This window comes from Callorhinus ursinus, unplaced genomic scaffold (assembly GCF_003265705.2).
Source record: "Callorhinus ursinus isolate GAN/ISIS: 27379988/994484 unplaced genomic scaffold, GSC_fseal_2.0 scaffold2, whole genome shotgun sequence".
NCBI lineage: Eukaryota > Metazoa > Chordata > Mammalia > Carnivora > Otariidae > Callorhinus > Callorhinus ursinus.
The window spans coordinates 100,262,792-100,272,781 of NW_027397064.1; the positions used below are offsets into that span (position 1 = coordinate 100,262,792).

At 55.3% G+C, this 9,990-nt stretch overlaps 1 protein-coding gene across 1 annotated transcript; it reads right to left on the reverse strand.

The window, feature by feature from the left end:
• Positions 1-4,131: 4,131 nt before the first annotated feature.
• TMEM185B (transmembrane protein 185B) lies at positions 4,132-8,491 on the reverse strand. The gene has a single exon (XM_025857507.2). It carries the CDS (start codon positions 8,054-8,056, stop codon positions 7,004-7,006), a length of 1,053 nt encoding a protein of 350 aa, XP_025713292.1. The 5' UTR covers positions 8,057-8,491; the 3' UTR covers positions 4,132-7,003.
• Between the last annotated feature and the right edge of the window lie 1,499 nt (positions 8,492-9,990).

Sequence of the window (9,990 nt, forward strand, 5' to 3'; positions counted from 1 at the left end):
GTCACTATTAATTCTCGCCAGGGCATCCTGACAGAGCTTTCCTCCTTTCCTCCATGGTCCTGGGCCAGCCTGAGCTATGAAACCTCCATGTCTGCAGTGGGCAGGCCCCATTCACGCTCCAGCATTGCCCCACTCCCCTCTCCTGGGGCCTGCCCTCCCGAGGCCCTGCTGGGCACTGGTGACACTCACCTGGACACGCTCAGGCCTTGGGTGACTGGTCATGTCTTGTTTGTGGTGAGCACACTGCACTTGGGACACAGTAGGTGCTCAGGAAATGTGAGCTGAGTGAATGTTGGGCTTGGTCCCCTGCCTTTAGGCCTTTTGGGCTTAGTGTGAGTTATGGAGTGAATCATGTCCCCCACTCCCCAAACTCATACACTGAAGCCCTACCTCCCAATGTGACAATATTTGGAGATGGGGTCTTTATTAGGTTATTAGGCTCTGATGAGGTCATGAGGGTAGTGTCCTTATAGGAAGAGACAGGGAGGACTTACTTCCTCTCTCTCTCTGCCATGTGAGGACACAGCAAGAAGGTAGCCATCTACAAGCTACGAAGAGAGTCCTCACCAGAATCTGATCATGCTGGCTCCCTGGGCTTGGACTTCCAGCCTCCAGAACTACAAGAAATACATCCGTGTTAGGCCATCCAGTTTATGGTGTTTTGTTATGGCAGCCTGAGCTAAGACTGTGTTTTTGGCTGTGGCCAACTGTTGCTTGACCTTTGGGATGAGGGAGCCTGCAATTTCTTCCTTTCTGGGCCTCTCCCTCCCATGGACCCGTGCGGCTGGCCCAGGCCACCAGATGGCCCCCATGGCCTGCTCTGAAGTGGCCCTTTCCCCCCGGCTAAGGGTCCTCCATGGGGGTGTATGGGTAGACAGGGCCTCAGGGGCATCCCAGGCGGGGCTCCTTCTCCCCACTCATGACTTCTGCCTGAAGCCTCTTGGGAGGACAGTGGCCATCAGAGACAATCCCAGACAGGACATTCTGGCCCTGTTTGGACTCCTGAGGACTGGGCCTGGGCCAAGGTGGCCACGGCCCTGATCTCCCAGCTCCTGGGTGTGTGCCTAATGTTGTTAGGGTTCCTGTGAGTCACAGTGAGCACCCCAGGACTGGGCAGAGCCTGGCTTGGTCCTCAAGGTGAGCCAGGAGGCCAGGCCCAGGTGTCTTGTGCAAAGGGACAAGAATCTGTCAGGGACCAAGGACAGAGCGGGAGGCTAAGCGGAGGTGGACTGAGAGAAGGACAAGCCAGGCCTTGAGTAGAGAAAGGAGGCTTAAGCAATGTTCAAATGATCAGGACAGCAAAGCCCCCCTCCCTGCCGACATGTCATTAAACATGCTGCCCAGTGGGAAGTGGGGGACAGGGCAGCCTGAGGGGCAGGGCAGGGGCAGTCCCGGAGGGACATCGGCACTGGCCTGGGGCAACTGCCACCAAGAGTAGGGGGCCCAGACTTTGTTCTCATTGTCCGCTGGTTACCCAATGCGCGTGGGGGAGGAAGGTGGGGGCTGGCTTCCTGGAAAGGTCTCAGGCTGGTGGGCAAGTCTTTGAACTTCCCACCCTACTCAGTGTCCCTGGTTAAAGCCTGGAAGGGCAAGGTCAAAATGACAGGGCGGCTGCAAGGAGTGGAACTTTGGCTGCATGCGGCTGGTCACGTTCCAGCTCCAGGAGTGACTCGGGCCAAGGGGAGGCGGGCCATGGCTTGGAGAAGAGGAAGGAGGGCTGGCGTCGCTCGTGGGAGGGACGGGGGAGGCACCTATCCAGGAGGGACGGGGGAGGCACCTGTCCAGGAGGGCAGGGGTAGGGGTTTGGGGGGCAAGAGCTGGGATGGACGTGGGGCCCAAGATTCTGCACAGGAGTGTTGCTCATGTCCCAGGAGAGAGCTCCAGGCCCCAGGTGGGGGGGGGGGGGGGGGCTGGCGCGGGGGCGTGGGGGGGGGGGGGGGGGGGGAGGCAGAGGCACCGGGGGGGGGGGGGGGGGGGGGGGGGGGGGGGGGGGGCGGCTGTGGCTGAGGCCTGGTGCAGGGGGAGAGGCAGGACACACAGACACAGGGGAGGGAGGAGGCAGGGGCTGTGGGGAGCAGAGAGCTGAGCTGCGGTGGAGAAAGGCTTCAAAACCCACTTCCCCTGCCCTGCCCTTCCGCTAGCTGTTGAACAAACAGGACATCCTGCAAACGCAGACAGAAGGTGGCCTGTGAACCCGTCCATCCCCATTTCCTCCTGGAGGTCAGGATCAAGCACCCTAGCCAACACAACTGCCCTTTGGAAGGACTGTCGAGGGCAAATGGCGTCGCTGCCACAAAATGGAGAGAGGCTTGTGGCCAGAATCTGGGCGGTCCCCTAGGCTCCTCTTAGTTCTAGTGAAATGAAATGACCAGCAAAGGGCTCTGGCCCTGCAGGGGCGAACGTGAATTACCACACTGCGCTAAGTAACCCAACTAAACCAGGGGCCTGCAGAGGACAAAGGGAGCGTGGAGAGTCGCAGAGGGGAGAAGCCATCCTGTGATCTGTTGCAGAAAGGACGGCATCTGGGGGCTCCTGGGTGGTGGCCCAGTTTGTTAAGTGTGACTCTCAAATTCTGTTCAGGTCGTGATCTCAGGGATGTGAGATTGAGCCCCGCAACGGGCTCTGCGCTCAGCGTGGAGTCTGCTTGAGATTCTCTCTAAAAATTTTTTTTTTTTTAAAAGGACAGTGTCTGTTATTTCGCAACCATGCTATGTCATACCGATTTTAATGTATTTCACCCAGTTTTAATTTTTGTTCCTCTCTTTCCCCCACTGTAACATAGGGCGGCTGTTCTCAAAGTCTGTGGTCACAGACCCCCTTTCACACTCTTAAAAATGGTCGAGGACCCCAAGGAGCTTTGGTTTAAGTGGGTTATATCAACATTTAGCATAGAAGAAATTAAAGCCAGTAGCTTTTAAAAATATTAACTCACGTAAAAACAATAAATCCATTATGTTAACTTCCTTTAATGAAAAATAACCGTATTTTCCCAGACCAAAAAAAAAAAAAAAAGTGGCTGAGCAGAGGAGTGATACTGATTTTGCATTTTGCAAACTTTGCCGGTCTGGCTGCTCAGAAGGAAGGCAACTGCCCTCCCGTGTCTGTTCCTGCACCCCGTCTGTGGCCGCTCGGTGGGAGACAGGAGAATGGGCTTCTCCCAGAGGTGCGGTTGGCAAAGGAGGGGACCCTGCCATGGTCGTTAACTTCAATCCACACCTTCTAGAATAGATGGGAACATGACAAACCAGAGGAGGGCAAGACACCTCCAAGGATGCTGGATTGCGGGCTGGATGAAGTGATGGGTGAAGCAGCCAGCGATCGGGATCGGGGTCGGGGATCACCTCTCTTTCCTTGGGGAAGGAGCCCCTGCCTTGCTTGGGGCACAGGTGGAGCGGGCTAGATGGGGCCGGTAGTAAGCATGGGGGAGGGTGTACGTCGGACCGCCCAGGGATTGGTGCACTTTGGTCCTCATCCTTGGTGACCCAGCATCTGAGCGCCCTTCCTTTTTGGGCGAACCCTCTACTGAATGCGTTCTGGCAGAGGCCTCCCTCCTACTAAAGCTAAGGGGGCCAGAGAGTCTCTGAAGGAGAGGAAAGCAATCATCTCCCTCCCGCAGAGACAGCCGAGGATTCCTTGTGGCAGAGGGTCGGGTGGGGGGGGGGTGCTGGTGGCATGTACTATGCTGGTGGCAGTGTCAGGTGGCCAAGTGGGTCCCGTGATGCACCCCGGCCTGGGTTTGGGGCAGCACAATCTCCCTTGACCCCTGTGCACCCACTGGATCCCAGGCCTCCGGTCAGCGCGGAACTACCCTTTGCTCCTGACAGTTCCGTGTGGAGTCCGGCCTGTCGCCTTTTGCCACCCCGAACCCAGGAGCAGGCAGATGGGAGGGCCCGCCTCTTCTATCTCGTGTGCGGCCGAGGCCCCTCTAGACCCTGCTTCTTCCCAGCACCTCCCGCCTGGCCACTTCCAAAGCATCCTGCAGAAACCGCCCCAGGGCCGTCCTCGGAGGACAGCGGACAGCGAGGTTGCAGAACCGTCCTGGGTGGAGCCTCCAGGGCCTCGCCCTAGTTTGCGGAGGGGTCTAGGCGCAGGGTCTTCCTCGTCTCCCCTCAAATGCCTTGTCGCCCCCTCTCCAAACAGATTCGCTCATTTTTATTAGAAACAATGAACTTTTGAAAATCACAGGATGTTTGTAAAACAGCAGAGGAAAATCATTCACGATCTACTACAGATGTTGTGATTCCTTTCCAGTCTTTAAAACTATGTTGCGACATCAGTGCAGCCTGTTGTGGTTCCCTGGGCGTGTGCTGGCCCACCCTGCCGAGGGCCTGGCTTGGCTTTGTGCTTCGGCCACCACGGAACCTGTACCCCAACATACACCACGGGGGGGCAGGGGCCATGTGGTGCTGGCGGGGGGTTGGCCTGGCCTCGTGTGCTTCTGCCAGGGGAAAGAAGAACGTGCCCCAGGAAACATTATTCCTTTGCCGGGGACCCAGGACAGAATCCGGGGCGCGCTGTGGAGCCGATACCCGCATCAGACCCTGGGCCGGCACCGTCACCCCCGCAGCGGACTTGTAGCCCGGGGAGCAGGAGTCTGTACTCGGAAGCCGCGGAGATTTCTAAGCAAAAGCGAATACATCATCCTTCAGGAGAAACTGCAGTTAGAGAGCTTGACACATACTGTGGATAGTCTGCGTTACAAAAGGCAATTGGTAAGTCCCCAGGCACAGCAGAGAGATTGTGTTTTACAGACTGACATTCCACAACTTGTCACTCCCACTGTTTTTATCTAATTCTTTTGAGGCCAGCACGACAGGGGATGGCCCACCTGGGGGAGAAAGCTGATCACTTTCAGACCCTGGCTCTCTAACGCTGGGGGGGCCGGGTGAGCGTGGGAAGGACCCATCGCGGTGGGGACGGACTGCACCCCATGTCGAGAAGCCCCTAGCCTGAAACTGTAGGCAAGAGGGGCTGGGATCCCCCAAGCCCTACCCTGGATTCCTCCAGCAACCTGCTCCTCCACTCCTGAATCTCAACTCAAGTGCAAGTCAATGTCTTTGGGATATTGTCTGAGAGTGGAGGCGAGATCAGGGGCTCTAGGCTCCTGAAAACTAAGAGGGGCCTGAAGTTCCGGGTGGCATTTTGCATATCCCGCTCTTGGCTTGTTCCCTCCCGCAGGTAGGCTGCTGTGATGAGCCCTATCTTCTCATGGCCCCTTTTGATTGTGTACTTCGTGAGTGTGGGGAGGGATGGCATTTGAATCATGGCTGGCTCAGAGAAGGTCCTCAATAAATATTTGAGAAACGAATGAATCCCTGTTGACGAAATGTTACTGCTACCCAGAGCTGCTTCCCACATTCTGAGGGCTGGTGTAAACGGAGAGTGCTTGCGTGTGTGTGTGAGAGAGACAGCGATAGAGCTTGGCACAGTCCAGGGGACTGAACTGACCTGTGGCGTCCTCAGGCTTTCAGGGAGCCAGGCTCCCAGGACTAGCTTTTGTTGCTGGCATGGCCCCTCACTGGGTAAATCAAGTTATTGACTTGCAATTACTTGGCTAGCAATTTAGATCATTTTTCCTAAGTTGCTAATGATAAAAATGGACTCCCTTCCTTTTCTCCAGTAATAATATCACTACCCTTTTCTATTTCAATCTCCTTTTGAAAGTATTTATTTGTTCTGTCAGAAGAACATTATTCTCCCAGAATCTGGTTTTTGCTTTTCGGATTCCCTGGTGTACCACTAGTACCTAAATAAGTACCCAGTACTTACTTTAAAAATAATCTCTTCTTGCCCTATTGCTGACAGATCAAAACGTTTGGACCTCAAAATAATACCTGATCCTGTTGGCCATGTTTTGGTTAAGGCTACTCTTTCCAGCATTCTGATGACAAGTAACATTTTTTTTTTATTATCGCCAAGTAATATTCTAAGACTCTTAGCAATGAACAAATCACTTGTTGCTTATTTTGGTTGTTCCTGAAGAGAGGTTACTATCTGTGCTGGAAAATTAGAAGGTGCTAAATTAATAGTATCGCTTTATGGCCTGGTATCACACCGGAGCATGTCACCTGTTCCCAAAGGATGGTGGCTCCTCCCTCTACTCAGAGAGACCTTAAAACCGTGTAGACTGAGTCATCTAACTCCTGACTATTATGAGCCATGGGATTTTCGATCGCTATATTCATGCCTGGTACTTTGAGAAGATCCTATACCGGGTACATATTAATGTTTTAAGCGATCTTTAAGGACAGCTGCAATAGACATATATCTTCACATAGAAACTTAAAAAAATACTGTCACGTAATACATTGTAATGCACAGAACTAGAATTCAACAAAATACATTGCTAAAATATTCATATAAATATCATATATGCATGGATTCATTTCATTAGAAAAAGTCACCTTTTATGATATTAAAGACCAGTATCAGCAAAGCCCAAAGAAAAACTATTTTAACAGGAGGAACACTAAAAACAACTCTAAGGCTTATAAACAAGTGAAGGGAAAGAGAATTCTTTACATTTGCTATTATGTACCAACAGGTACAATCTGAAATACAACTATAGACTAGCAGTGTATAAAAATACTCTGAAACAATACTTTCGATAGTCATGGTATCATTAAAAACAAAACAGAACAAAACCCAGCTGTGTATTCATTTCATTTGAGGACCCATTATTCAACTGACTCCTCCCAAGCTAGCTTTTAAACACTAGCCTGGAATGCAAGTTCTCTCACACATATACACCACACACACCCCACACGCACACACGCATATGCACACATACACAGAGCCATGTATTAAAAATAACCTCCTACATCTATGGTGCATACTGATGAGTGACTGACAGGCATCAATCTCAAACAAGGCATGAGATGATGGTGTTTGGGGCCTATTTTCAGTTCCAAGTTTGGGATGGACGAACACAGAGGCAAAAGTAAGGTGGATTTTGCGTGTGTAAACGGTTCCCGATCCACAGATGGGTGCTCTCCAGAAGAGTTTAATCCGGCATATCAATATTTAACTTGGGAGGCGGGGGAACATATTTCCCAGGACTCTGGGTTATAACTACCCTGGCCTTCTTTCCAAACATCGGAGCAATTTTAGGAGCATCTGGGACTGAGATTTCTTCAGCATCTTCACTTTCTTCATGATGTAGATCATAGGAAATGTTCCCATATTCTCTTAAAAATGGGAAAATTTCAAGCAGAAACTGACAGAAATCTCTGCGAATACCAAACCACCAATGGTTGCCTCCTTTTCGCCTAAATGTCGTGGCCATTAAAGTTATTAACGAAAGCCAAAGGGGGACAAATATGGAGATGTAAGAGAATGTATTGTGGCCATCTAATCTGTGAACCAGCAGAACCTCAAAAGTGAGCAGGGGCACGACAATCGTTATCCAGCTGACAGCCATGGTCACATGCGTCCTCCGCTGTTCCGCGACCACATCCAAGGAGCGCAGGAACAGGAGGGACCAGACGATGTAATAGAGGACGACTAGGCAGAGGAACGACATGAGAATCCATAGGGGCACGAATACCACCAGCCACGGCCAGTGGATAATCCTGTCCAGCCTCAGGGCGATGAAGATGAACTGCAGGATGTTGACAGAGCACAGGATCTCCAGCTCTAGCGACCTATCGTGTCGGAAGCCCCAGACGCAGGCGGCCACGGACACTGGGGATACGAAGAAAAGTGGCATGAAGACGAGCAGCCAGAAGTGGGTCCCCCTCTCCACCCTGTCGCAGACCAGGACTTCGAACATGAGCAGCAGCAGGTGGATGGCCACCGCGATCAACATGGCTTTGAACTCCACGCAGGCCTCCCCCTCGGTGCGGTACCGAGGGTTGCGGGCCCAAACGGCCGCGCCCACCGAGGCGCCAGCGATGACCAGCAGCTTCCACAGCCATATGGGGGCGAAGACGGCCCAGTAGCTCCACTGGATGATGCCGTCCAGGCGCAGGGGCAGCAGCACCGAGAAGAGCAGCAGGCTGGCGTAGATGAGGAACTTACTCGGGTTGAAGTCCTGGAACAGGCCCCTGGGGTTCATGGCGAAGCCGCTGCCAGCCCACCGGGCCCGCTGCTCCGCCCGACTCGGCGGGCGCCGCGTCTTCGCCGCTCCCCGGCCGGCCTGCCGCAGGTCTAGGTGGGCAGCGGCCGGGCGGGACCGGGAGGAGGTTCCGACCCGCCGCGGCGAGGGGCCGGAACACGTGCGCGCGCGATCACGTGGCCCGGCCGGAAGCGCGGCGGGGGTGGGCGTGCGCGTGCGCGCCCGCGCTCTGCCCGCAACCCGCGGGGCCCCGGGCGGCTCGGCGTCTAGGAGCGTGGCGCTGCCTCGGCCCCGCCGCCCGCCTTCATTCCGTACCCATCCGGAAAGCGGCTCCTGCGTGTGGCGCCGGGAGGGACGGGGTCCGGCGCGCCGCTGACACCCCGGCCGGCCGGTTGGCTGACTTCGGGAGGACGCTTCCTGCCGGCGCCGGCAGCGGGGAGGCGGGAGTGAGCTCACATCCTCCCGGCCGGCCCAGGGGCCGGGCCCAGGCGGGGGCGGGGCCAGGGCCGGGGGCGGGGCCGGGCGCGGGGCCCGCCGGGCGCGGGGGGGGGGCGCTCCCTTCGCCGGCAACTGACGCCTGGGCTGGGGCACCGTCGTGAGGTCCGGCGCTGGCAGCGCGCAGCTGGGCACGAGCGAAGGCGGGTGGCCGGGCGGGTGTGGGAGTTTGGGAACGACGGGGTGGGTGCCGGTAGCCACGAAAGCACAGGGTGGGGCGTGCCTGTGTGGAGACGTGAGTGCGCTTGGTGTGTGTGCAGTGAGGCGGTGGGTTTACCCTGTGCCGACGGGGGGGGGGGGGGGGGGGGGGGGGGGGGGGGGGGCTTATGCCTGGAACAGATGACCTCCAGGGCTGGACTCTGCAATGCGGGTTCTCAGGCTGCCTGTGGAATGGTTGAGGCACAGTGCCTAGGCGGCGGCGCTCCCCTCATACCGCCCCTTTCACCCCAGAGGTGGAGGGCAGGTGCTGGGAAGGGTGTTAGATCCCTGTGGGGCCCCCAGGTAAAGTCCCCGGGAGCAGGTGCTTCTTGCCCATGTCACCTGGCAGGTTCGGAGCAGAGAAGGGAACTCAGATTCAGGGCTCTCGACTTTTAAGTCCCGAATCCTCAGTTTTACTTATTTGGCCCTGCCTAAATCTGATTCTCACAGAGCGGTGTTGGGAAACGGGCACTGGACCAGAGAGGTCAAGAAATTTCGGTTCTAGTCTAGGCTCTGCCACCCACCAGCTGAGAGACCTCTGCTGATTCACCCTGGTCTATCTCGGCCTCAATTTCCTGGGCTGTTGAGTGGTTTCCAAGGGCCAGCCCTGTTGTAGCAGGTCTGTGATTTGGAGCACGCCCCTCTCTCTTGCCCACTTGACAGACCCTAGAGTAGTCCTCCCTCTCGTTTCCACTCATCTCCCTGCCCAGCAGAGCCCCGGTTGCTTATCCTTCCGGTCTTTCAGACACCCACCCATCCCACGCAGTCCATCCCCTGCAATGGGAATGGAATGTCGATGCTTAAGGGGGGAAGGTCATCATCAGAAGAACGTGCCTAGTGTCAGTCAGGGTCTCTGTAGGGTAACAAGGAAGGGCTTCCCGAGAGAGGTAGGGGCCACAGTCCCGATGCAGGAGCTGGCTTTTCCAGGTCAGCATTAACAGGATGCTCTTGAAGCATGGTGTGATGTGGACGATCCTAGCCCTCAGAGATCTCCCTATAACTTCACCAGCTCCCACCTCAGCTAGGGGCAATCGGGTGGTCCTGGGGGAGGGGCTCCCAGCCAAGTGAGCCCTGCCAGTCCTAGATGTGTCTTCAGGGCCCCTGGTTTCTAAAGAACCCCTTAGAGTCATTGTGGGGGGATGTTAGCTAAGTGGGGCTCTAGCCTTTGTCCCATCCAGAGTTGCTCTACTCTGTTTCTCATGTTGGTTTTTCTTTTACTATTTCCTTTCAAGAAGGGATTT

What these genes read in the sequence shown, in the direction of transcription:
- TMEM185B (XM_025857507.2), bottom strand. Translation starts at nt 8,056, where the DNA reads ATGAACCCCAGGGGCCTGTTCCAGGACTTCAACCCGAGTAAGTTCCTC.